Raw genomic sequence first — 26,349 nt, forward strand, 5'->3', positions numbered from 1 at the left:
GGAATTGGTGGCACAGGAGCGGAAGGCGGCAGAATAGTTTTTCCACAGTGCGTCACCCCCAAGGGCAGCTCATTGAACAGTGATGAATGAATGAACCCACTGTAAAGTCGGAGCTCCGGGGCTCCACCGTGAGCGACAACTCGTTGAACAAATCGGGCCATTCCATGACCTCACCCCCCTCGACATCACCACCCATTGATCCGTCGCAACCACCAGCAACCATGTCGGCCATGCGACGCATAACCCGTCCCGCGCGGCACCTCTGCACCTGTCCCTCCGCCGTGCGCTCCTTCACCACCCACCCCCCGCGCCTCGCCACCACCACCACCTCTTCTGCAGCTCCTCCTCGCAAGCCACTGACGCCGGAGCAGCGGGCCTTTCTCTCCTCGGCGCTGCGCGTCAACCAGGCGGGCGAGCTGGCGGCCACGCTCATCTACACGGCGCAGACGCCGCCGCTCGTGCGCGCGCACCCGCACCTGCGGCCGCTCATGAAGCACATGTACGACCAGGAGGCCGCGCACCTCGCCACGTTCAACGCGCTGCTGCACCGCCACCGCGTGCGGCCCACGGCGCTGTACCCGGTGTGGTCGGCGCTGGCCAGCGGCCTCGGCTGGTCCACGGCCGTGCTCGGCCGCGAGGCCGCCATGGCGTGCACCGAGGCCGTCGAGACCGAGATTGGCGGCCACTACAATGAGCAGATCCGCACCCTGCTGGAGATGACGACGGCTTGGGAGGCCGAGGGGTACGGCGTTGGGGACGAGCTGACCGAGCTCATCTCCACGCTGAGGAGGATACGGGACGAGGAGCTCGAGCACTTGGATCATGCGGTCGAGCATGATGCGAAAAAGGCGGATCCGCACTGGCTACTCACGGGTGTCATTCGTGCGGGCTGTCGCGGCGCCATCTGGGTCAGCGAACGAGTCTGAGGCTGTAGGGAGTCCCAAAGTGTGTGTATAGGAATAGGGAAGTCACATGCGGAAAAACATAGGAGAGTTTCATGTGCCAGAATTTTGTCTAGAATAGAAGTGTATGCTAAGAATTGTATCACCACCATGTATAAACAAGCCTGTCTATTGTTCTCTATTATAATTATAATGCGATATTTGTTCAATAAAGAAAAGAAGAAGATACTCTAACGTATCTCAGTAAAAGCCGACAAACGCCGCGCAATGCCAAAGAAAATCAAACTAGAGAGTCAAGTCTACTGTGTGAACGGTATAAAATATCTGTTTAGTGTGTGTGTTGGTGGACAAGCATTGACCGGCGTTGTTAGTTACTGCCACCTGTTAGCTTTTGAACAAGCACATCGTTCCGTGCTCAACTTACTAAATCGCCAGCGGTGCAACACCGTCCACTTGGTAGCCCCAGTTGCCGTTATGCTCTTCGGTAATGAGCCAGTCGTAGGGAAACTCAACGAGGTTGCCCTGGACCATCCTCAAAAGGCCTTCAGCCTCGGTACGATTCGGCATATCGTCGACGTTGGACCAGCGACGGCTGCCCTTGGTAGCCGCGCGGCGCCGCCTCTTAACGGAGCCGAACTGGGCTTGGGCCGCTGCAGTGGTGGTGGAATCCTTGGTGGGTGGCTTCTCGAGATTGGCAAATGTTGTCGTCTTACGTTCGAGCGTTTCTGGGTTTGTCGATTGCTTCTCCACCTCGGCCCCCATCTCGCGCTCCTCATCTGCGGCCCCCGTCTTCTCGTCGACAGTTTCTCCCGTGATGTCGGAATTGGTGTGCTGGTTGTTTAGATTGGCAGCTACCTTCTCAGCATCTTCGCCGTTGATCCTTGCCAGCGCTTCCAAATCTGGCACAGAAATGCCAATGGCGCCACCGCTTGCTGTACGATTCATGTACCCGGCCTCGCTTGGGGCGTCAGGTTCTTCCGAGGCAGGGCGGCCTTCCATGCTCTCGTGGAATCTCTTACCATACGCAACGAAATCACGGTACTCGGCCCACGTCTTGACCTCCGAGTCCGGCATGCATCTAAACACTTTACGATAAAGCTTCGTGTTGTTGCGGGCCACCCGGTTCCAGATATCATCGATAAACTCCGGCGCAAGCGGGTCCGCCATGCAGTCCTTTGTAATAGTGGCCGGTTTGATCTCTGCAGCAAGATAACTGAAAGCACCCAGGTTATCAGCTTGAGCCTTGTCATCCTTATTTTCAGGTAGCGTAGGTAACTGGGCCGGTCGCAGATCGGCCACGTTAGCAGCGCGCTCGTCGAATGGTGGCAGAGGTGGAAGCAGTTTTTCGTCCGCGATGCGCTCTAGCGATTTACGCCGATCGTGCGCGTCGTTGTGTTCGGGCTCTTCGAGGGTGCCTTTTCCCATGGCATCGATACTGCTGACCAAGAATTCGCGGCCATCTACAATGACAGAGTCTCTGCCGCCGTCGATACCGGATTTCTCAAAAGCTTTCCAGTGGTCGGGACCGTGGCCGGAAACATCCCTGATGTGAAGCTCAGCCTGGAAGGCAGCGTCCTGCTCTTTTTGTTTTCCCTTGTACTTTCTCTCGCTGTTATCGTCAGAGGACGACGAGGCGGGGTCAACAGCCCTAGCCATTTCGATGTCAAGTTCACTGTTGAAACTTCGAAGATGTTGAATTCCGGGGTGTGCCGATTTGCTTGACTCGCCGTTATGAGCACTGTTCGGTGACCCACGCCCGTCTTCATAGAAATGATCCATTTGGCTGTCGAATGATTCGTAATTAACATCATTCTGGCGTTCTTCTTCCATGATTGCGTCGGTATCTAGGCCAAGGTGCTCCCGCATCAATCTCATGCGCAATGTATGCGCGAACCTGCCAACTTGGTACGGCTTGCCACCCATGGTAGACCATATCATGTCGGTATCGCGAACGATTGCCGCGATTTCTGAATCGCGATGGCCAACCATGGAGCGTTCGTTGATGTTGGCGGAACCAATGAGAGCAACGCGATCATCCACAATGATGGTCTTTGCATGAATATAGAGCTGTTCAGTCACCAGTGCGTCTGTACTCATAATACCCCACTGGCGAAGAGAAAAGAAGTCGATATAGTCCTCAGGGTCGATTCCGGCGGAACGAAGGCGGCCGAAGATGGAGTTCTCGCCTCGGCAGATACTCTTCAGCTGGCACATGATGATAAGTCGTACACTGGTGCCTTCTTGCTCATCAACAGTATTTTGGAAGCCTGGCATCAGCGGAATAAGGATAATGCAGCGCCAGCTTTCTCCATTTTCATGGGCTCGAACAATTCTGTGAACAATCGCATCACCGATTCTGTTGACGATGCGGGTGCTATACGCTTCGGTGCTAGAGATGAAGAACTGGTTCTCAATGTATACAAGATGCTCTGAATCCTCAATCATCTTGATGTAGGCGGTTTGGATACTGTGCTCCGTTTCGATCAGTCCAAGCGACCATGCACTGGCAGATCTCAAGATTTGCACCTCGCAAGTCCCTGTCAGACCTAGTGCCTCCAGCTCATCGAAATTAGCTTCCGGTGGTGGCAGCAGAAACGGCAGGGGTCTGGTAGATTTGCGGCCGCGGCGTAGATAGTTCCATCTCTGTACGAAATGGCGCGTCAGGTCGCGGGCAGGCTGACCAACAACCTGCATTCCGATGTCGTGCCATGGCATTCGCGGGACTTTGGACCGGTCGTACATTTCCTCGTATGGTTCGGCGAGACGGAAAAAGTCTTGCACACGCGGGTTCGAGTAATCCTTGCCAGGGAAAACCTGGCAGTGCTCAGCATCCCTCGGCGCATCAGTCATTTCGAAACCGGTTGGCCTATCATCCACAATGGGATGCTGCGGGCAATCCCATCTGCCAAAGCAAAGATCCACGCCACCAGTGAAAGCAACGTCGTGATCAACAATGCAAATCTTTTCGTGGTGCGCAAAGAAGAACTGATTCTTCTTGAACTGGTTGGGTGATCGCTGAACAAAGATGTTGGGGTGCAGATTCAGCAGCGAGGATTTAGTGTACTCGGAATCAATGGGGACGGCGGCCTCAACATTTCGATAGATGATGACAAAGATCTTGACTCCTTCGCGAGCCTTCTTCTGCAGCAAACGATCGAGTCGCCACTTTTGACTGATCGCAGCCGGCCGTCTCAAGTACAATTCGGGACTCAGCCACCAGTCATGGATGTAAATAACATCCTTGGCCATGTTGATGGCGCGAGAAACGTTCCACATGTAATCACGTCCGTCAACCAGCCACTGCGCAAAGACACCTTGGCGGACGGGGGCGAAGCTATCAAATCGCTGTTGTTTGGACCAGACGGTATCGCGCAACATTTCGGTAATGGACTCTTCAAACTGCTGTCTGATGGCGTGGGTACGGGAGAAGAAGCGGATCTTGCGTTCCGACGTTCGAAGTGTGAGAGTGTGACGCTTTGATTGAGAAGGTTCCGCGATTAGATCAATCTCCTCCTTTTTCTTGGAGGCGATTTTCTTCACCGCATTTCTCTTCTTGACGAGACTAAACTTGCTGTCGACGAGGAAGACGTCATAAATGTTCATGTTTTCCGGGGAATCGACACAAACAATGTAGCTTTGGCGAACCAGAAACCACTTTCGGCTGTGGCGAGCAATCACCTTGGCGGGCGTTAGCACACGACGAAAGTCGAGGCCCTTAGCAGATTGAATGTGCAGATAGCCTTCCTTGCCGTGATAGCTGCCCTCGGCGGCAAGACGAACACCGAGCGCTGAGAGTTCCAGAAATCGGCAGAGACGGTTACTATCAGCTCTGAACATGAGCCAACGCACCATGCCAGCCAGATAGTTCTCCAGGCTCCGTCGCTGCTTCACAAAGAAACGTTGGCGCATACCTTCGTGGCCCTGATCGCTCGGGCCCTCTCCATTGTCGGTCAGGCCGGTCGAGCGACGTCTCATGCCAAGCAGGTTAACGCGTGACCTTTTGCGCCGAGGATGTCGGTTGCCGCCACCGTCACTACCGGTGGCTTCAATGTCGTCGCCGGCTACAATGTCGCCGCCATCTTCTGCGTTATGATGTTCTCTTTCACTAACAATCTCCTCCTCCTCATCTTCTGTGATTTGCCCTTTCTTCTTACGGACAGTTCGCAGCACAGGAAAGGCGCCCCAGGGAAAGGCTGGCTGCTTAGGCCGAGCAGCCAGATGGTTTGATCCCGGAAGGTACATGTCTTTGTTCATAGCCCATCTATAACGGAGATGCAGATTGTACGTCTCTCTAATGTCGCGTACAACTGTCCAGACCATCCGGCTGGCGCCACTGCCGTACTCTAGCTCAATGGTAAAATACCAATGGCGTTCGCTGTCGTCATCAGGCCCTGGTGCGCTGTGGATAACTTTCAGTTTGAGCTGCTCCAACAGCACCGGGATTCGCTTGTTTCCGTGTTCATCTCGCTGAATCATACTTGCGAACATGAGCACCGCAGGAGCACCGGCTCTCAGCTCGGCCATCAACTCGGTTGACTTGTAATAGTCGACACGATCGTCCTTCTTTTGACGTAAAAGTTTTAGAGTACTTTTGACTTGCTTCCATTTTTGGGCACCAAAGTTAGACGCACGTTCCGAGTGGAAGAATGGCCTGCGGTGGACGATGGCGTCGCCGTCGGAAACACCACCGCCTCCGAAAACTGTGATACGACGAGTGTGACCATGGCGACGACCGACAACATTTGAGCTCTCCAGTGCTTCAATATCAGTTTCGGCTTGCGGCGTTCCGGGATTCATCCATGAATGGCCTCGCCTAACGAACGGGCGTCGCTTGGATCGCTGCGGGGTCTCGCCTTCAGAGAGAACCTGGTTGTGTTCAGAGGTATCGGGCATGCTCGCACGGCGTCTGAGAAATCTATGGCTAAAGGCATCTCCATCATTCGGAAATCGAAAAGGAGAGCTAGGGGCTGATCCATCACCCTTGACAAAGCGACGCATCCTGCGCTTCTTTTTCTTGACATGTCCGGAGGGATGTGTCTCGTCTGCTTCCTCTTCCGCGTCAGCATCGGCCTCGCCTTCCATGTCGGCATCGGTTTCTTCCGCCTCCTCGCGCAAGGTATCGGGCACTCGACCAGCAAATCGCCCAGCTACGGGGGACGCCGCGGTGGCCTGTATGTCTCCGTCGAGCGAATGGGGTCTTGTCGGCTGGAGAGAATGTGGCGCAAGGTACTTGAGCTTGGATATGATGGAACTGCTTCTGGACTTGGCAGCATCGGGGTTCTCGGCAGAGTTGTGTCGGGAGTGCGATGGTTGAAAATCGGGGGGGTCAAACCGGGCGAATTGGACGCGCGCGGTTGGGGTATTTGGGGTGTCTGGAGTGGCTTGGTCGCCATTCATGCCAGGAAAATCTGTATTATTGGATCCTGTGGCATTTCGATGAGGCAATGCGGCAGATAGACTGGAAGGTCGGCTTGAGAGCGGCGCGTGCGCCTCATTTCCCGGCTTGACATCGTCTGGTGCCGCTCCGTTTGGGGTTGAGGCGGCAAGCGCGCCCCCGACAACGGGTGGCGTGTAGGGTTCATCGTTTATCGGGGATTTCTGCGGCGAGCGCGAGAATGGCGATACAGAATCGTCGCGGGCCATATTTGACCGTCGATGCGCGGCTACCGCGCAGGGTGTTGAAGGAGGGTTCGGTTCGAGAATGGTTCGTTGGTAGTAAAGGCTGTGATGCAGGGTTAAGAATAGAAGCACGCAAGAGCCCCATACAGAACGTACAAGCTGTGGTTGTAAGTCAAAGGGGTCTTGGTGCAGCGCTGTCAACCAGAAAGCTGCAGCGGATGCTCGCTGGCCACTGCTGGGCAACTACCGACAGCTCTAGTATCGTGATGTAGACTGCTGGGTATGGTATAACATGTGATAGATGAGCAAGGCGGTCAGTGAGCAATGTAGTGAGGCCACTGGTACACGTGCGTGGAAGCTACGCGTAGAGTTGGTTGGTCAAGTCGCTGAAGCCGGGGTGCGATTGCGATGCCCAAGTTCCAAGGGGGTGTGGCGTCGCGGTGGCTTGTGAGTGGTCTCGAGACCAAGCTACGTGGCTGGGCCGGGTTGGTCCCCGTTGTATGAACGAATACGGACTATTAACACCCGTCAAGAACACGGGCAAGCGGCGCAAAAGTCAAAAAAAGATGAGGAAGAAAAAGGGTAGGAAAGAGAACAGTTTCCCAACAAATTAATTGATGATGACATAATGCCTTGTCAACGGCGGCCAGTAGCCCTGCCCTTCGGGCTAGCCGATTGACGATGCGAACCTAAGTTGTCCGCGCCGTCTGTAAATAATCGCTAGCTAGACAAAAGAAAAAAAGACAAAAGGATTGCAATGAAAACTTTGATGAGATTGCTGCCTTGCTTAAGCTATCTTTTATGGTCGTCTCACAAGGCTGCAGCTACTTCTTACCTCATGCCCACAGTTCTTAGCCGAGAGAGGAAAGATGAATCGCTGAGAGCATGATCGCATCGAAAGGAAGTAAGATGTGCCTTCTTCTAGGTAAACTAGTGGCATCTCGCCAGATCTTACCGAATTATCAGCCTCTGCCGCAGGGTTGCAGTCAGCCGCCTATCAAGCAGCATAGCCGCTTGACGTGGCTAATCTGGACCGCGTTGACCGTCACATCATGCCCGAGTCCTAGTTACACGGATTTATGATTCCAGCATGCCGTCCGGCTCTGTGCTCCATCATCGGCTGGGGGCGTCGCCGCGGAACGCGCGCGGAGGACGCTATCCACCATCAGTCGACGATGGGGGCATCTCGGGATTAGCCCGGGAGTAGCTTCGCAAGACAGGCAGACACTTCAATCAGCTGATTATGTATATTCTAGAGATGGATATCCTATTAACAGAAAGAAACTCCGAGATAATTCCCTCAAACCCGCCGCCATCTCACCCTCCACCACATCCGCCCCCTCCGCATCCTCCTCCTCCGCATCCCCCTCCTCCGCCACCACCTCCGCATCCTCCTCCGCCACCACCACCTCCTCCACAGTCTCCTCCGCCAGATCCTCCTCCACCACATCCGAAGCCGCAACCGTAGCCGCCGCCGTATCCCCCAACGCCGTATACAGCCCCCCCCACAATCAGCGCCGCTGCAAATGCACCAGCCGGATATGCAAGCCCTCTACATGTAGACGAATATCCCCCCCCATCTTGTCGTCTGGGCTGGCACCTCAAAGCGTGTCACCTCGGATGGCACCATGGAATACCACGACCGGGCGTCATAATAGTTCTCCATCCTTGGCACGCCATCCACCTCCCTCTGCCAGCAGCGTGCCTCCGCCTCGTCCACCTCACGTTCCAGCAGCTGCTGCAGGGCTCTCCTTTTGTTCGCCTCCACGCCCAACGCCGCATGGCACTTATTCAGTGGCGGCATCCAGTAGCTATACAGCTCATTCTTGAGGGCCGCGTCCACTTGGTGCCTGTCGTGGTGCTCCTTTTTCTCGGCGTAGAGCTGCCTGTCCAAACGTTCGAGTTCCGCTTGCTGTGGCTTGCTATAGAAGCGGGCTTTGAAGAGTCGCAGGGTTGGTCTGACCGCCTGCTTCGCCGCCTGTGTTTGTCGTATCTGGGCCAGCATCGCGTTGGCACTATCCTTTGCAGCGGTCCATTTCCTCTTCTCCTCGTCCACCTTGGCCTGTGCAAGTCTCAACGATTCCTGCAGGTCTTTTTGGGACACGTCGTTGTCAAACTGTTGCAATATTACTGCCTTTTGCTCTATCGCATTGTCATAGGCAATCCTCCTCTGCCGAATCTCCTCGGTTCTGCCCTTGTTAGTGGGATCAAAGTACGACTCGCCATATTTCAGCGCCCAGAGTCTCGCAGTCATGTCCTGCGCCGTAGAACGTGTTTCCGTGCGAATGGTATCGTCGTGATTGATCTGTCGTCCCAAGTGCGTGACGCAATAGGTGAGATATGCAAAAGGTGCCAACTGATGTGTGTGCCAGCAGAGGTCAATATCGAGTGTCGGCACGACCGTCTCCCCCGTCTCCTTGATGAGCTGCAGAAACCGGAGGTAGCGCTCCACTGCGTTGGCCGGAAGGGCTGGCAGGGCAAGAATGCGATCGACGAAGCCGTCTTTGCAGAACTGGCGGAGGGGACTATCCCAGAGATTAAATATTGGCATGCCGAATCTGGCCTGCGAATCCTTCAGAATAGTGTCTTGCGCCCCTCGCTCGGATTTAGGGCGTACGGCCCTGCATGACGGACAGGTGAGGCCGGCAGTCCCGACCCGGTATTTGACCCAGGACGCCATGCTGAAGACACGCGCAGGTTTCGCTCTGCAAGCTGTCGAGAAACAATGGTATCGTATATCGACGGGGTTATATATGGACGACGAAATAGAGACAAATTTGTCGTTGAGCGCCAGAATTCTGTACGGAATCGACGGGTACATCTTGTTCCATGCCGCCTCGCTAGCATCGTCATGTTCCGATGCTAGCATCTGCGCGATCGGAAGCTCTGCTCTCCCTTGCCACATCTTTGGAAAGAACTGTTCGATATCGCGTTTATAGTTAAACGGTGCCAGCATATGCGCGTAGAAGATAATGGCGACGTCCCTGTTTATTTAGTATTGTTAGACTACTGCGGTTCGTAGGTTTGGCCGAGGCATATCACCTACCATGGAGGTACGACCATCTCCAGTCCCTGTCGTCGGCCATTTTTCTCAGATTGAAGCATGTGCGCCTCTAATAGCTTCAAGTACATCGGATATCGCATCTCGGCGCTCATCAGTATGCACTGCACCCTCCACTGTGCGGCCTGGTCCTCTCCACCGCACCCCGCTGGCAGCGCCGGGAAGCGTGAGGCATCACGACCGGGGTAACGGGCATAGTCTAGAATGCTTTTGAGTTTTCGCATGAAAGTGATATGATTCTAGATTGTGCTAGTCAGCTAATGCGAGGGTGTCGGGTTTGGAACAAGGAGGCTCACAGCAAGGCGTTGCGGTGAGCTAAACTCGGCCTGCTCAGGAAGAGTGCTCTTCAGTGTTTCCATGGCAGGTAGTGAGATGTAGTGACGAAGTCGAGGTGAAATGTGATAGCTCTGTAGTATTCTAAAAGATGGCCGAGGGCATCTACTTGTACTTGTCGGCCGAAACTAGGCAGCATGACGCCGCCCGTGACGTTTTGGCTAGCTATGAGTGCAAATAGCTTTCAGCCCTAGTTGAAGTATATTTTGGGCGAAGTCGGGCGATTCGCAACTCATGAGCGGCTGAGTGCCGCCTTACTTTTGTCATATTAGGGTGATGCGAACCGGCGAGTGGGCGAACTCAGCCGCAATGCTAGTTATTCTGCCTTGGAAGCCTGGTGGAAGCTTGCTTCCATCACCGTTGGGCGGTACGCCTCGTGGCGCTTGACACTTGACAGCACCCCTGTTCGAGATGAGTTATCGGTCACTGGACCAAACCAGCGTTCCATTCGAGAGCCGTCCGATATCGCTGAATTATTCGTGAGACGCGTTTGTGCTGAAGAAGGAAACTGGCAGAAAGGACGCTAACTGGAGATGGGAGCCAAAACTGGAGCAGCCAGCCTGGGGTTCCTGACAGGTACTCAATAAAGCCGCATGCAAACAGTGTCACAAGTTTGCACACCCTCCCCACCAAATTTATCCTACACAACTCGGGATTGATTGTCTGTTCTTGTTGATTATCCGCAGGGGGCTTTATCGCGCCATCGGGTGATGCTGGATGGTGGACCAGGATCGGTGTCAGCAAATCTCACACGTCAGCAAACCAGCAGGCCTTCGGCTCCCGGTGGCCCACGCAGCATCAGCCATCCGAGGCACCATTTCACGATCTGAATGCATTCGGACAGAAGACAGTGTACATTTCGTGTCGGCAATACTAGACTTGTGCGCGCTATATACATGAAAGAACAGAGACTCGTGAGGCCCGCGCCGTTAGACTGCGTGCCAGGGGGTATTTTGCGGCTCCGACTGCGGCTTGCCTACAGACACGGAATATTCGATCGACTTGACAATGCCTTGTTTGGGGAGGATGTTCTCTGCGCTGCCCGAGGACTGGCTGGAGCCGACGATGGTGCTCTTGTGGTTGGTGGAGTGGTTCTTGACGTCTTCCAAGTGGTACATGTCTCTGCTTGCGCCCGGCTGTCTCGACAATCGTGAATTTTTGGACGCTTCGGTTTCGCGACTGTTGCTCTTGTATCGCTTGTAGCTCAAATCCTTGGCCTTTTTTATGAAGACGGGGGCGAGGAATGGCAGCGAGGTGACCATGTTCTGTGGCGTGTTAGTCGTGTCGTGTCATTTGGCTTTGGCCTGGGAGCGGGTGCACGGGCAGAGACTTACACCGACATTGAACTCAATGACGCCCCAGAGGACCAGCATGGTCGAGTTGCCGTCGCCAAAGGAGATGCGGTTGAGCTGAATCAGACGCATCACAGAACATATAGTAGTAAAGAGACCGAGCAGGAAGACGCCGACCAGACCGGCCTTTTTGGCGTTGGGGATCTTGAGGGTCAAGAGGACGGGGATGGGCAGCACGGCGACGAGCACATCCGAGATGATGGTGATGAGGGAGTAGATGAGCGACGTCTGCGACAGGTTGACGCAGGTCGGGTGCGGGTCGCTGACCTTGAGCTCCCACGAAAAGTTGACGGGCTTGCAGGCAAAGATGAGGGCAAACGCGCTGCCGAGGTGTCCGATGAGCACGGCGACAATGGCGAGCCAGATGAGGACGCGGTAGTTGCGCTTGCTCGTGGCCTGCAGCAGGCGCAGGTAGCTGACGAGCAGGGCGACCTTGAAGAGGCTGACGCCGAACTGGTAGACGGGCCGCCCGGCAAAGTTGACCTTTTTGTACGTGGCCGCGTCGCTGATGTCCTTGGAGCGCAGCTTGAGCGGCAGACCGAGCCCGTATTTTGTCTGGATGATGGTGAGGACCGAGTAGACGAGGGCGAGGACAAACGAGGCAGCGGCGACGTAATCGTCGCCCATGAGGCCGCGGCCGCGGATGCTCAGGTAGAGGCGGAAGCCGACGACGGCAAAGGAGACGACGGTGAGGACGATGCAGACGGCGACAATGGTGCGCCACTGGGAGATGGCGTCGACCTCGGGGGTGGCGTGAGAGACCCAAGTCATGGCGATGGTGGTTTGCGCATGGAAGAGGTGTTGGGGATGATTGGGGGGGGATGGAGGAGATGAAGATTGGAACCAAAACGAGAGGATGGTGGACGAGTAATATAAAGCAACGCTGGAGCTGGGAAAAGTAACGGAGGACGGGTTGGATGCAGCTCAAAGCACGCTCATGTCAGATTTATTGTCTTGCGTCCAACAGACCAGGCCTCGAAGCTCTAGCCAACTGGCAGCGGGCACACGAAGCGACCCTGATGAGATGGCTTGAAGAAGGAGGTGTGTCTACTGATCCGATTTGATGAATGAAAGGCAAGCACATCAAGGGCCAGAAAAAGACGTTTGGCAAAACAATTCATTATACACAGAGCGATTCTCATCTACGGATATTGGATATCTCTATTCTCACATATAAGGGTCCTTTTGGACAAGCGAGCTAGCGGGAAGCTCTACGGAGTGCGGTCATGCTTACCCAAGAGGAACTGGTTTCTTTAATATTACGTAGATGGCGAAGATGAGCTTCCGGCCACTTTGGGGGCGATCAACCTAGGCTACCGGAGAAGGTGAGCCAAGTTCAGGAAAAGACGGGAACCAGTTGGGCAAGGGCGTGGGCAGAGTGAGGGAGGACCATGCGATTAACCCGTCTTGGTCAATGCTGGGCGCGCGAGAGAGCGGACTTGTCAGCATCTAGGGTTGCAACGGAACCCAGGCAAAACTCGAGTGCGAGATGCGGACAAGCTTGAGAGAGGGAGAGATTGTGTCAGCATGGCAAGCATGGGGGCCAGCGTGGCCGGTTCAAGGCGATGGTTTGACCATGTCCAAACCAGACGCTAGAAGAAGTTGCAGAGACAGACCAGTTCTTTTGCTACCCCTCTCTTGAATTCAGCTGGTAACTAAACATGGAGCGACTTTTATCAGTTCGGTCGACGGGGTATCGGCCGAAATTGTCTCAAAGGACAGGCGCCATGTCGGAGGTAGACGAGACGTGGCGCCACTACTGCACCCTGCAAAACCGCCTCTTTGGCAAGGGAGACTGGTACATATGAAGCGAACAGTGTCAGGAGAAGCAGGAATGAGAATGTCCGGCTTCAAGAGGAAACAAGAAAAAAGCAGGAAAAAATACAAACGGAGAGAATCATCTAAACGGCGACCGAGAAGGAAGCTCTGACCACTTTCTTACTGGGTAGCTCCGCGGCATCCCCGTCTCTCCCCGAAATATACGGGTTATAACTAGTTAGGTACCTAGGTAAGGTTCCTAGTGGGCGAGTGTCGATCACATCTTCAGCGTCTGGCCCCCTGAAATTGTTCAATTTTCTGACGTTGTTAATTGCGTGTCCATCATACACATATCAATGTGTGTGTGTGTGTTGTCGTTGTTGCAGGAAAGGCGTCGTATTGCGCCAAGACAGCCGTCGTGTCACATTTTTTTTTAAATGCCCCCAAACCCCCAAGAAAAGAAAAATGCTCCGTAGTGTACGGAGCATTCGGTAGATCGATCTTTTTCTGGGCGCGCCGAGGGCGCACGGTGGGTGTGATGTGCGGCTCCCGCCGTCTTTCTTGGCGGGCGGGAACCAGAAACTCAGTTTGTGTACGGAGTACATAGCTAGATACTCCGTAATCTGTACCCAAGGCTGGAGGTATTAATTGACCTGCACCCGGCGCATCCCCCCAAACGGTACAGTTCAGAATGAAGAATCCATTGCAACGCCAACGACGACGAGGAAAGAGTTTTCTGGTCCATAACCTCTTGCTTCTTCCGTGCTAGATTCCAAGCTAACAGACTAGGACCCTTTTGCTTCGTTTCCAGCTCGTGGGCCAAGGTGACTAGAAAACGAACAACATCCCCAGGGGTTCAACGGTGCAAATGGGGCTCCGAGATGACATTGTCCAGCCTCTGCAGAGCTCTGTCTGGACAAGACCGCGCACGTTGTCATGATAGCGCCGGGCCTGTTATTCATGTTACGTGATATCATGAGACGGCCACGCCCCGTGGCGGGGATCTTTTGCTACCTACCCATATTGGCCTCTGATAATGGAGTGAGTGGATTCTTGGCAAGAAAGCAAAGAACGAGGAACGAGGGTTCCTTTTGGATGTGTTGCCAGGAACCCGGGCCTGTCAACTGTCAAACCTGCAGTCACTCGGTACGGAGTACAAATTAGAGAGGCCTGAAACTGGAGGCAGCCTTGCTACTCGTTGCTTTGCCGTATCTACAGAGTACTCTCTCGTTGTTCTGCTCCCAAGCATTCATCATATTTACTACAAGGACATTTCTCAGCGACAGTCCCGCGGCTTTCACGGATACGGTGAGAGAAAAAATAGAAATGACCAACATTAGCCTCAAAAACCCGGCATTGGCAGCGCCCGCATCGTGATGCATGCCATGCAACAACGTGGCAAAAGCCGCTCCCAAGTCCAAAGTCCCACCACACCAACACCGCGGCAAAACATCAGGCCAATTTTATTTCGCAGCCCATTCGCTAATAGTGAAGCCTTGCTGGCCTTGCTTGGTCCCCTTGCCACGCAACAAAGAAGAAGAGAGAAGTGACGCCACTTGCTGAATGGCGAGCCGGCTCGCCCTTTTCCCAAACTAAGAACTTAGTTAATAACTAACGAATAACTCGTTATGCGACGCAACACACCGTTACACACGGGAAATTGTCAGTATTCAGGCTAGTCCTTCTTACATACACCAGTATTATCATAACGAATTAGTATGTGTACCTGTGTACCTAGCGGCTCTCTTCCTCCGTCGGTACCCATGGCTAGACCAAGCAGGGGGCCGGCGCTCCATCCTCCCCTCCGTCCAATCCATCGCCCAGCGTCTTGTCCGATCTACTTCTTGGACTCGACTTTCTGCCCGTACCAAGTTAACAACCGGTCAACAATACCCTTGTAGCTACATGCAAAGCCCCCGCGTGGTTTGAGCAGCCCAGCAGCCCGCTTAACCGGAATTGATCAACCTCGACGGCGGGCGTGCTAAACAAGCCCGCGGACCGCAAAAAACGACTCGCATCCAGACAAAAGGAGACAAAGCCCCTCCAGGCTGTTCTTCTATCTCCATCTCGTCTCGTGTCTCTTCATTGCATTCTTTGGAAGCGAGTTCGACGCGATTTTCTTGTCGACTTTACTGTACAAAAAGTATTTGCTGTTCACATCCCTTGACTAAAGGACGCGCGGTTTTCAACTCCCTTTTCTTTTCTTCTTTTCTTCTTTTTTCCTTCTTTTTTCCTTTTTCCTTCCTTCATTGAACCCTCCTTAAACCCGGTCACACCTTTCCCCCCGGGACGCATCTTCAAAACGTGCTTACAACCACACCATCCGAGACACAAACACACAACACGGCAACCATGTCTACCACGGAACAACCGCATCCCGAAAAGAGCTTCGAGGTCAATGAGCGCCTACCCAGCTCTTCGTCGCCCTCAACGAGCGACCATGTCGCGGCGCAAAAGCAGCTCCCCACGGCTGATAAGACGGCCGCGGTGACGGTGCAGCACGGCGATGTCGACGCCGCGTGGCTGTTCCTCGATCAACACCGCGACGTGCCCGGCGTCGACACCGTCGATTTGAAGAAGCTGCGCCGACGCATTGACTTGCGCATCGTGCCCATCATGTTTGGCTGCTACACGATGCAATTTCTCGACAAGGTCATTTACAACGTGAGTGTCCCCTCCCTCCCTCCATCCCCACCCAACTTTTTGCTTGCTAACATAGTATTCTAGTATGCTGCCGTCATGGGCATCAAAAAGGACTTGGACCTCACCGGCAACCGCTTCTCCAACGTGGCCACGTTCCTGTTTGTTGGTCTTCTCTGCTTTGAAATTCCCAACAGTAAGCTTACACCCGCATATCCACCATGACGACGCCTCCTCAACGCCGTCGCATCGCATCACGAGACACAACGTTCTTCTTCCATGCTCACACATCTCCTAGTCTACCTGCTGCAAAGAGTCCCTGCCGCCAAGTGGCTCGGCCTCAATGTCACCCTCTGGGGCGTCGCCACGGCCTGCGGCGCCGCCGCCCACAACTACCCCAGCATCCTGGCCTCGCGCATCTTCCTCGGCATATTCGAGGCCACCATTGCGCCCTCGCTCGCCCTCATCAGCAGCCAGTGGTACACCAAGTCGGAGCAGGCCCCGCGCTTCTCCTTCTGGTACCTCGGCCTCGGCGTCGGCCAGATCGTCGGCGGCGTCCTCTCCTACGCCTTCCAGCACGTCTCGCCCACGGCGTCCCTCGCCGGCTGGCGCGTCATGTTTGTCGTCCTCGGCTGCGTCACCGTCCTCATCGGGCTGAGCGTCATCGCCCTGATCCCCGACACCCCGATGCAGGCCCGCTGGATGTCCGTCACCGAAAAGGTGGCGCTGCTCAAGCACGTCAGCGTCAACCAGACGGGTATCCGCAACAGCCGCTTCCGCGCCGCCGAGCTCCTCGAGGGCCTGATGGACCTGCAGATCTGGCTGCAGATCCTCATCACCGTCCTCTTTTCCGTCTCCAGCGGCGTCATCACCACCTACTCGGTCATGCTCATCGGCCAGATCACGCACGACGCCAACAAGACGCCCGCGCAAAACTCGCAGCACGCCGCGCTCATGAACACGCCGTCCGGCGCCGTCTCCATCTTCTTCATCCTCATGATCGGATACGGCGTGCGTCGCAACGCGCACCGCTGGATGTGGATTCTCGCCTGCATCATCCCCGCCATCGTCGGCGGCGCGCTCATGTCGTTCCTGCCCAAGACCAACCACGCGGGCCTGCTGGCCGGCGTCTACCTCGTCAACGCCGTCGTCGCGCCCATGCCGATGCAGTACAACTGGCTCTTGGCCAACGTCGCCGGCGCCACGAAGCGCGCCTACTCGGTCGCCATGATCAGCGCCGCGTTTTCCATTGGCAACATCATCGGCCCCCAGACGTTTCAGGCCAGGGACGCGCCCGACTACCGGCCGGCCAAGCTTGCGCTCGTCTTTACGCAGGCCGGCAGCGCGCTCGTCACCATTACGCTGTTTGGCTACTACGTCTGGGCGAACAAGCGCCGCGCCGTCCGTGCCCGACAGACAGAGGACCAGTTCATGGACAAGGAGGTGTGGACGAGGATGACGGACAAGGAGAACCCGACGTTCCGTTATGAGTACTAGGTTGAAAATGCGGGCTGGGTTGCGAGGTTATTTGTGTGAATACTGTGCAATCTGTTTCGTGTCTGGTAATTCTTCATCATTCATCATGTATATTTGCGTTGGACTTTTAGTCAGCATTCAGCTTCTTCTTATTCGTATACGGATATCTTTGGCCGTCATAAGTACCGACGCCACAGAACACAATACAGTAATACTTAATCGGGCTGCAGGGAGATGTGACCCCTGAGGGACCCCCCACACGGCCGCTCGGGATGCGTGCAGGTGCTGGGAGGGACCGCCAAGTGCGCTGGAGAATCCACCCCTCAGTCGGCCTCAGATGGGTTGCCCGAGGCTCACGAGATTCAACAAAGAATGACCTAGACTGCCTCTGACTCGGCCTTCTGCGCTCATATCTAGTTTGACATGACATCCGACATTTCTTCTTTGTAGGCCTTATTCGAACATCCAAGTGCACCAATTACAGGTACACACCATGTCCACCAATCTTCCAGCGGTCTACTCGTAGCCCACTCTTCATAGGTCCCTCTGGCCAATGATATTACACGTCTATACCACACCAAAGCCCCTTGTCGCGCGTTTTCGCATCGCGCGCGCCCCAGTTCAATCATCCTGTCAACCTCTTTCCTTTGCTTCTCTGTCCCTCTGCCCGCTCCCCCTTGCTTCTCGTGGCGCATCTCCCAATCGGCATCCCACGGATCGCGAGGAGACACCAATTGATCAAAATTTGGCACTTGTTGCTTTTGCTTCGGCACTTTGCTCCCACCATATAAAACGAGGTCGGCGAGCCTGCCCTCGTCCCTTTTTTCACCATGTCAGGACGCTATTCCCTGCGAGCGACGCCACGGTATGTTCAGCGCTCTTGCCGTTTTTCTTGCCGTTCTTCTTGCCCTTCCCTTTCCTTTTCTTTGCCTTGATTTTACTGTTGATGCACCAATGCTTCTCCTCCACCACGCATCCTGGAACCGTCCCCGACCTCTAACACGTGCACAGAAAAAAGGAGCTATTCGATGGCATGATTGAGACGCCTTCCAAGACTCGCTCGTCTCGACGCCTATCCCCGTTCCCTCCCGAAGCATCTGACAACGAACCCGAACCCGTTGCCGCACCCGCCTCGCCTGTCAAGCCTGCCGCGCGCTCTCGCTCTCTCCGCCGCCGAACCATTGCCAAGTTGGACGACGAGCCGGCGCAGGACACCGAGGTCACCAAGCAGACTAAACCCATCGAGATGGAAAACGGCAAGAGCCCCGCCAACGGCACACATAAGCGCGCCGCCTCGCGCCCACGCACGCCCAAGGAGTCTGCGACGGCCACGGCCGACGACGTCAAGGTTAGCGTCGTTGACGGCTGGAAGCCCGGCCAGGACCCCAAGGTTGACTACTCAGGCGAGTTTGAATTTGGCGGCTCCGTCGGCACCTTTTCCATGATGGTCTTCTTCCCCGTACTCATGTGGTACATGTGGGTGGGCGCCACCTACTACAATGGCAAGTTTCCCTCACGCGAGCCTGGAATGAGTTGGTCCGACTTTGGCCGCCACCTCGTGCACCTCGTCTACACGGGCGCGTTCCCCCATGCCAAGGCCTGGATCTGGTACTGGTCATACCTCATCTTTGAGGGCGCCTGCTACTGCCTCCTCCCCGGTGTCTGGAGCTACGGCAAGCCGCTACCGTTTCTCGGCGGTAAGCAGCTCCCATACTTTTGCAACGCCTACGCTAGCTTCTACTTCACCCTCACCGTGCTGGCCGGCCTGCACTTTAGCGGCGTCTGGCCCCTGTACACTGCCATTGATGAGTTTGGCCCCCTACTATCCGTGGCCATTCTCAGCGGCTTCATCGTTGCCTTTGTCGCCTACTTTTCGGCTCTCTACCGGGGCAAGCAGCACCGCATGACTGGCTACCCCATCTACGACTTCTTCATGGGTGCCGAGCTCAACCCGCGCTTATTTGGCATCCTCGACTTCAAAATGTTCTTTGAAGTCCGCATGCCCTGGTACATTTTGCTCATCCTCAGCCTAGGCGCCGCCGCCCGCCAGTACGAGCAGTACGGCTACGTCTCGGGCGAGATAATGTTCCTCGTCATGGCCCACTACCTCTACGCCAACGCCTGCGCCAAGGGTGAGGAGCTCATCGTCACCACCTGGGACATGTACTATGAGAAATGGGGCTTCATGCTCATCTTTTGGAACCTGGCCGGCGTGCCCCTCTCGTACTGCCACTGCACCATCTATCTCGCTAATCACGACCCCGCCGAGTACCGTTGGAACCGCGCCGCCCTTGTCCTTTTCTACGCTGCCTATCTCTTTTGGTACTGGGTCTGGGACAGCTGCAACTCGCAAAAGAACCGCTTCCGCGCCATGGAGCGCGGCAAGCTTGTCAACCGCCGGACCTTTCCCCAAGTGCCCTGGCAGACTGTTGAGAACCCCAAGACGATTAAGAGCCCCCAGGGTACCATTCTCATCGACGGCTGGTACGGCCTAGCCCGCAAGATCCACTACACGTCGGACATTTGGTTCTCCATGTCTTGGGGCCTCATCACCGGCTTTGATAGCCCCTTTCCGTGGTTTTATCCCGTCTTTTTTCTCTGCATGATCGCCCACCGCGCCTCGCGTGATATTCACCGCTGTCGACAAAAGTACGGCGATGCATGGCTCGAGTATGAGCGCCGTGTACCCTACCTCTTCATTCCTGTGAGTCTTGTCTTGTCTTGCGTCGATGACGCCGCCACTAACATCTGCAAAACAGTACGTCTTTTAAAAGAGGTCATTGCAGAGCAAGATATTGCTCTTTCGTCAAGTCCCGTCAAAGCTCGCTCGCCGTTTTTTGCTTATTTCTCTTCAGAGCAGCTCAACTCCCGCCAGACGTATCTTTTTTGGCTTTTCTTTTCTTTTCTCGAACCGATTTTCATTGTACATATAATGGACATAAAATCACCAAAACATGACGCAAGTCTTTTTAATGATGAGCGGGAGGGTAAATAGAAGTAGAAGGGAGGCGTCTGGTCTTTCTTCTACCGGTTTTTTATGATGTTGGGATAAAAGGTTGAATCAGTGTGGCTAATGAAGACCAAGTCCAATGGGAGGGGGAGAAGGGGGGGGGGGGGGGGGGGGTGAAGGAAATTCGTGTCACGACCTAGTCAACTTCCTAATGAGTTATTTCTGTATCCTTTTTTAAATATAATTACTTTCAGTTTTACCTTGAATAAATGCCCAGTCACAATCATTCGACCGGAATTTTCTTCACAGTAGTCGCGCACGTCTAGGCTCAACGCCAACTTTTGCATACATTTCACCAAACCAAGCGCATTCATCAACTGCATGTTTTCGTGTCTGAGCTAAATCTTCTCCGTCCAGTTACGGTCTATAACGAGAAACACGCAAGGACAGCCAGCGCATATGAACAAATGCATCTTCTTCAGCCTAGACTAGATCTTCTCCATACAGTTACGATCTATAACGAGAAACACCCGAGGCCAGTTCAAACCCTACCTGTCGCTAGTGTACATGTACCATGTCTCCGTCCTCTCAGCACCCATTCTGATGCAAATCCATTCCCTGCCGGTAGGCATTAATCTCATTCCCATCCCAGTATACGGGTGGAATCCAGGACCCGGATCAAGCGCCTCCAAGTAATCTATTGTCACATGGCGCGGGGTCGCAGCTTTTGGCAGTGATTGAATTGTCAAGCTTTCGACCCCGTCACCTTCGTCATTATTTAACAGCTGACGTCGGTGGTTGCCTTAGAGTTCATGAGCAGGGCAACAATGAGACCGTACAGACCTGGTACCGGAGTTAGACTTGGCTATGATGCCATCATTGGGGCGACTTACCGAGAACTTCGGCGAAAATGAGAATAAGAATCATGCCAACAAAGAGACGTGGCTGTTGGGCGGTACCGCGGACACCGGCGTCACCGACAATACCAATGGCGAATCCAGCAGCGAGACCAGAGAGACCGACAGACAGACCAGCACCGAGCTGGATGAAGCCAGTGTAGAGAGGAAGCTTCTGCGTCAGGCCGTCGGAGATGAGGACGGACACGACGAGACCGTAGATACCAATGATACCAGCCATAATAACGGGAACAATGTCTGGAGCTTGTGTTAGCGTTTTACGTGGCAATTGATGTCAATCGGATCGGAAAGTTGCGCACTCTTGACGATAAGGTCAGGGCGGAGGACACCCATGGCGGCGATACCGACACCAGACTTGGCGGTACCGTAGGAGGCGCCCAGGCATGTGAAGACAATGGCACAGGTGCAACCCATGGCGCCAAAGAAGGGCTGCAATGTTTTGTCAGTACGTTTTTGAAGCAGATCGTAGGCCGGCGATGAATGTGAGACGGTCGGCAATCAATGGGCGGGAAAGTCGCTCGAAACCGGAACCCGGGGGTGGGGAGTACGAACCGCATAGACGGGGCTAGGAAATCGGCATCAGTTAGCTTTATATGCTTTCAAAAATGGTATCCGCGCAGGGTGAAGCAAGATTCGCGGGGTAATGGCGATGGCAAGAGCTCGAAACGATGCTTGGAGAGCTTCGCGCGCAGGCCCCCTCAAGGGCGGCAAACAGTGACGTACCAAAGCTCGCTAGACATGGCGACGGCTATTCTGTTTATGAGAATAAAAGAGGGTAGATTCAAGACGAATTCGAAGCTTGGGTCGGTCGAGCGCGAGATGGGGCCGGCAGCGGAGGTCTCGGGCGATGGTTCGATGTCGCGATGAATGGGTGCGTGGGTGTGATGGTTGAGCGAGGTGACGTTCCCTGGCAGACCGAAGCAGCTGGCGGCAGGTTTTTGCTGGCACTGTGGCAGGAGTCAACCTGCCTTACATAACAATCCGCCCCGCAACATTAATTACCCGCTCCGCACCACTGCCTGCCTGGGAGGTTGTCATTGGTCGCACTCGTCTCGAGACAATGGAATCGCCTGAGCGTTGTGCAGGGGAAACGGGCCACTGCTATTTGTTGCTTCTGATTGGTGTCACAAAGCTTGCACGATGGGTTACCTCTTTGTGGTCTTGCGGCGCTGACTTGAGGCCCTCTGGCATGTACGGCGAGTTTGGTCGGGCTTCGAGCGATGAACAACGTACGGCGGAACAACCATCAAACGAATACTAGCCATTGATTGTGCAGATACAGCATAGCAGTCTCAGACTGGAAGCGGAGTTATCGATACTTTTTATCATCTGCCAACGATACCCGACATGTCAGGTCGCCGCATCACAGCAAGGTCCCTAGTTAGCTAAACTGGCCCCAAGGTGTGGATTGCACCTCACTTACTTCCAGGTAGGTACTTGGGTATGCACCAGAAGCCACCTCAGCGCCTCGGCATGGTTAAGCCTGCAGGTCGCATCAAGCCTGCCAACCTGTTTGCCTGCCTACCTACCTACCTACCTTAGTAGGTACTAACGTACGGAGTAGTGCCGACCATGACGCTGTCTCCACACTGTGAACCGCAGTCGCGTCGGACGCCGAGGCGATTACCCCCACCATATGTCATGTTCGTTTTAGTACAACGACGGCACCTACTACTCTCTCCCTCGTCATAATTACTTGTCGCAGGATCCTAGGTATCTTTTTCTCCTGGCGGCGTCTTCTTCTACTTTGACGGCCGCGACTTGGATATATTCATCATGCCTGGTCTCGCGCGCAAGGTCCTCATTTGCGCCGCCGTAGAAGGCCTGATCATCCAGCCGCTTTCCACCAAAGGCCAACGGCCTTTTAAGCCCGTACAAATAAAGTATGCCGATGCATCCATATCATCCGTGTCTAGAGAGCATATTCCGGATATTTCAGCTGCAGACTCTTCTTTCGAAGCATTTGGCGTGATAGGTGAGCGCCCAACCATTCATTAGCAGTCAAATTGCGACCCTAATGTATTTTTAGGCCTGATTACGGTATCGAAACTGAGCTACCTCGTTACAATCACTAAGAGGAAACAAGTCGCCCAGATTTTTGGCTTTCCTATTTATGTCGTTACTGGAGTTGCAGTCACACCTTGCACCTCGGAACCAGACGCGACCGCCTCGATCCGTCGCACGGTGAGATGGCTTGATGATGGGCCCCCCAAAGCAGATCAAGATATCGAGAGCAGCGACGAGGATGTGGAGCTACCATCAGCGTCAGCCGACGAGATCGACGATGGTGAGAGTGATGGAGGTGATAACGACCTTCCATCCTCTCGAAGCAGCGTCGCCGAGGATGTGATTCGTCGAAAGGGTAGCTATGGTAGGTTCGCACAACGCTGGTTCAGCGCCCGAGGCTGGACAGTAGATCAAAGGCGAACACTGGGCCTCAGCGATACTTCAAACAATTCCAAGCTGCCAGAGACATTGGGCGGCCCTAGAAAGTTACCCGTAACTGAAGAGGACGCCCAGGGACCCGCTACCGCGCTGCTGCCAAAGCTCTTGAGAGCAATGTACATCCTTTTTGGAAAATCGCGAAGCTTCTACTTTTCGTACGACATGGACATCACACGCCGTCTCTCCAACAAATCACAAGCCGCGCAAGCGGATGTTCCGCTTTACACTGGAGCAGATGAAGTATTCTTTTGGAATAAGCACATGATTCGTCCGCTCATTGAGGCTGGCCAAGACGACCTTGTTCTTCCACTGATGCAGGGGTTTGTTGGGCAGAAGACATTCATTGCTGATCGCAGCCCACCTCAAGTCGATGAGCCCAAGATGGAGTCTGTTGAGCTAAGCAACCTCACACTAAAAGAGCCTCCGGTGAACTCTGCCAGTTCGCGAAATTCTCTCGAGTTGCGGCCCTCGGAGAGCAAATACTCTTTGACACTCATATCACGCCGATCAACGAAACGCGCAGGCTTGCGCTACCTGCGTCGTGGCATTGACGAAAACGGGTTCTCTGCCAACATGGTTGAGACGGAGCAAATCCTGTCCCGCTCTAGTTGGGATAACTCGTTTCCGATTTATTCGTTTATTCAAATCCGAGGCAGCATCCCGCTATTCTGGACCCAAACTGGGTACGCGCTGAAACCAGTGCCTGTTCAGCAGCATTCAGCAGACGAAAACTACAAGGCACTAAAGATGCACTTTGAGAGCCTAGCAAGAAACTATGGACTGGTGCAAATCGTCAATCTAGTTGAGAAGCAAGGGGTTGAGAAGTCGATTGGCGATGCCTATGAGAAGAATATTTTACGCCTGAATGAAGAAGGTAGCTGTGGTCGCGTACCATTTGAGTGGTTCGATTTCCATCATGCATGTCGCGGCATGAAGTTTGAGAATGTCAGCGAGTTGCTCTTGTTACTAAAGAACAAGCTGGAAGAGATGGGCAGCACAGTGCAGAAGGGTGGAAACGTCACGACTTCTCAAAGCGGTACTTTCCGCACCAACTGCATGGACTGCTTAGACCGAACAAACGTTTGCCAGAGCTCTTTTGCAAGGCATATGCTGGAAGTGCAGTTGAGGGCCGAAGGGATAGATATGAGTGCACAGCTGGACCAGGAGACAATGTGGTTCAACACTCTGTGGGCAGACAATGGTGACGCGGTTTCGAAACAGTATGCTTCGACAGCCGCTATGAAGGGTGACTATACCCGCACTCGGAAGCGCAACTACATGGGCGCTCTAAATGATGCCGGTTTGTCGGTTGCACGCTTATACTCTGGGTATGTTGCATGATTTGCTGCCAAAAATAATACTGATAAACAGCAGAATGGTAAATGATTACTTTAGTCAAGCGGCCATTGACTTTCTGTTGGGGAACGTTACCGGCAAAGTATTTGACGAATTTGAAGCCGACATGATGACCAAGGACCCTGCAGTCTCCGTCACGAGGATGCGAATCCGTGCGATTGATCTCTGCCAGAAGCGCGTGATTGCAAATGCAGAAGAAGAGGTTCATGGAGGCTGGGTTCTCATTAGCCCCAATGCCGCCGATGTAGTCAAATCATTCCCGATGGAAGAAGTGGTACTGTTGCTGACCGATGCGGCGCTATATTTGTGTCGATTCGACTGGGATCTCGACAAAGTATCGTCATTTGACCGGATCGATTTAGCAAATGTGACGGGCATCAAATTTGGCACGTACATCTCGTCTACGGTATCGACCGCACAGATGGACGAGCTGCGAAATGTTGGGTTTGTGCTGTCCTATCAGCCCGGAAAGAGTGACGTCAAACGGACCAACACTCGAACCATATCATCACAGCAAGACTTGATTGTTACGCCCACTGTAGACACTACGGAGAGTAGTGTGAAAAGACAATCCGGGTTGGTTGGTTTTTTCTCTCCACGGTCCAAGGGGCCCACGGGGAGACAGTTTGCCTTCAAGGCCACATATACAGACTCCTCAACAGCGGCAACTCGGCCCGGCCCGAAGCAAACAGAAATCCAGCAGGTTGTGACAATTTGCTCTGAAATCGAAAGGCTTGTCTTGGATAGACAGCTCCGAAAAGATGGGGAAGAGCCAAAGAGCATCATTGAGAAGGGCGACATTATTTCTCTCGACTCTGCCAAGCGAGACACTGGATTGCTTGAGCAGCTTGGGCACACTATTAAAAAGCTAGTCTGGGCATAGAGTAGAATCCTACATACCTATATGAAAGATGGTAGAAGTGAAGCAGCTTTATTGTCATTGTCATAAACGGGCATGAATTATGTTGGTGTCTTGTCTATCCTATACAAATGCAATTGATATCGCATATTCTCCAACTGGATTAGGTACTTTAACTGATCAGAGAGCCGAAACCATATCGAGTCGTGCGATTCCAGCCTTGTCCATTCCGTCGACGCGCTCGCCGGCTTCGTGAGCGTGTGGTGCAGCAGCCACTGCATCGGGTACTTTTTTTCGTCCTTGCCCAGCGAGGCCTCGGAGTAGCTCCCGGGGCTGTCGACGACCAGCAGCAGCGACCCATCCGGCAGCGCGGCCTCGAGCGCCCTGAGAAACCTGGTCGTCTGCGCGATGCCCCCCTCAGTGTACAGCTCGTTGAGCGTGAACAGGAGCGTGACGACCACCGGCGCGCTCCCCGGCGCAAACATGTCGGCCCACTGCGCCTCTGAGACGTGCAGCACGTCCTGCCGCACGACGCGCAGACGCAGCTGCTCCGGACTCTGCGCCAACAGCGGCGCGTTGGCGGCGTGCGCCGACGCGGACGCGTACGGGGACAGCGGCAGCGGCGTCGTGAGCGCGCGCAGCACCGTGTCCGCGACGCCCTCCCACGGCGCCGCGTCGACC

General features: G+C 54.3%; 8 protein-coding genes across 8 annotated transcripts; 4 read left to right on the forward strand and 4 right to left on the reverse strand.

Moving 5' to 3' along the window:
- Positions 1 to 221: 221 nt before the first annotated feature.
- CCM_00523 (catabolite repression protein CAT5) lies at positions 222 to 926 on the forward strand (the record flags this gene model as incomplete). Its single annotated transcript, XM_006665683.1, has 1 exon — positions 222 to 926. The coding sequence occupies one exon, from the start codon at positions 222 to 224 to the stop codon at positions 924 to 926; it is 705 nt and encodes a 234-aa protein (XP_006665746.1).
- Positions 927 to 1,325: 399 nt separating this feature from the next.
- CCM_00524 (phospholipase D1) lies at positions 1,326 to 6,545 on the reverse strand (the record flags this gene model as incomplete). The annotated part of the gene is made up of 1 exon (XM_006665684.1): positions 1,326 to 6,545. One exon carries the CDS (start codon positions 6,543 to 6,545, stop codon positions 1,326 to 1,328), a length of 5,220 nt encoding a protein of 1,739 aa, XP_006665747.1.
- Positions 6,546 to 8,073: 1,528 nt separating this feature from the next.
- Positions 8,074 to 9,941, reverse strand: CCM_00525 (uncharacterized protein; the record flags this gene model as incomplete). The annotated part of the gene is made up of 3 exons (XM_006665685.1): positions 8,074 to 9,505; positions 9,568 to 9,821; positions 9,879 to 9,941. The coding sequence occupies 3 exons, from the start codon at positions 9,939 to 9,941 to the stop codon at positions 8,074 to 8,076; spliced, it is 1,749 nt and encodes a 582-aa protein (XP_006665748.1).
- Positions 9,942 to 10,844: 903 nt separating this feature from the next.
- On the reverse strand, positions 10,845 to 12,038 carry CCM_00526 (uncharacterized protein; the record flags this gene model as incomplete). The annotated part of the gene is made up of 2 exons (XM_006665686.1): positions 10,845 to 11,180; positions 11,250 to 12,038. The coding sequence occupies 2 exons, from the start codon at positions 12,036 to 12,038 to the stop codon at positions 10,845 to 10,847; spliced, it is 1,125 nt and encodes a 374-aa protein (XP_006665749.1).
- Positions 12,039 to 15,377: 3,339 nt separating this feature from the next.
- Positions 15,378 to 17,162, forward strand: CCM_00527 (MFS transporter, putative; the record flags this gene model as incomplete). The annotated part of the gene is made up of 3 exons (XM_006665687.1): positions 15,378 to 15,689; positions 15,753 to 15,861; positions 15,964 to 17,162. 3 exons carry the CDS (start codon positions 15,378 to 15,380, stop codon positions 17,160 to 17,162), a joined length of 1,620 nt encoding a protein of 539 aa, XP_006665750.1.
- An 809-nt stretch (positions 17,163 to 17,971) lies between these two features.
- CCM_00528 (Delta(24(24(1)))-sterol reductase) lies at positions 17,972 to 20,136 on the forward strand (the record flags this gene model as incomplete). The annotated part of the gene is made up of 2 exons (XM_006665688.1): positions 17,972 to 18,006; positions 18,153 to 20,136. 2 exons carry the CDS (start codon positions 17,972 to 17,974, stop codon positions 20,134 to 20,136), a joined length of 2,019 nt encoding a protein of 672 aa, XP_006665751.1.
- Positions 20,137 to 20,639: 503 nt separating this feature from the next.
- CCM_00529 (vacuolar ATP synthase 16 kDa proteolipid subunit) lies at positions 20,640 to 22,003 on the reverse strand (the record flags this gene model as incomplete). Its single annotated transcript, XM_006665689.1, is given in 7 exon segments — positions 20,640 to 20,857; positions 20,875 to 20,934; positions 20,985 to 21,245; positions 21,308 to 21,437; positions 21,561 to 21,573; positions 21,732 to 21,915; positions 21,982 to 22,003. The coding sequence occupies 7 exon segments, from the start codon at positions 22,001 to 22,003 to the stop codon at positions 20,640 to 20,642; spliced, it is 888 nt and encodes a 295-aa protein (XP_006665752.1).
- A 781-nt stretch (positions 22,004 to 22,784) lies between these two features.
- On the forward strand, positions 22,785 to 25,692 carry CCM_00530 (SacI domain protein; the record flags this gene model as incomplete). Its single annotated transcript, XM_006665690.1, has 3 exons — positions 22,785 to 22,983; positions 23,038 to 24,781; positions 24,828 to 25,692. The coding sequence occupies 3 exons, from the start codon at positions 22,785 to 22,787 to the stop codon at positions 25,690 to 25,692; spliced, it is 2,808 nt and encodes a 935-aa protein (XP_006665753.1).
- Between the last annotated feature and the right edge of the window lie 657 nt (positions 25,693 to 26,349).

The sequence above is a fragment of the Cordyceps militaris genome, assembly GCF_000225605.1.
Source record: "Cordyceps militaris CM01 unplaced genomic scaffold CCM_S00001, whole genome shotgun sequence".
Taxonomy (NCBI): Eukaryota; Fungi; Ascomycota; class Sordariomycetes; order Hypocreales; family Cordycipitaceae; genus Cordyceps; species Cordyceps militaris.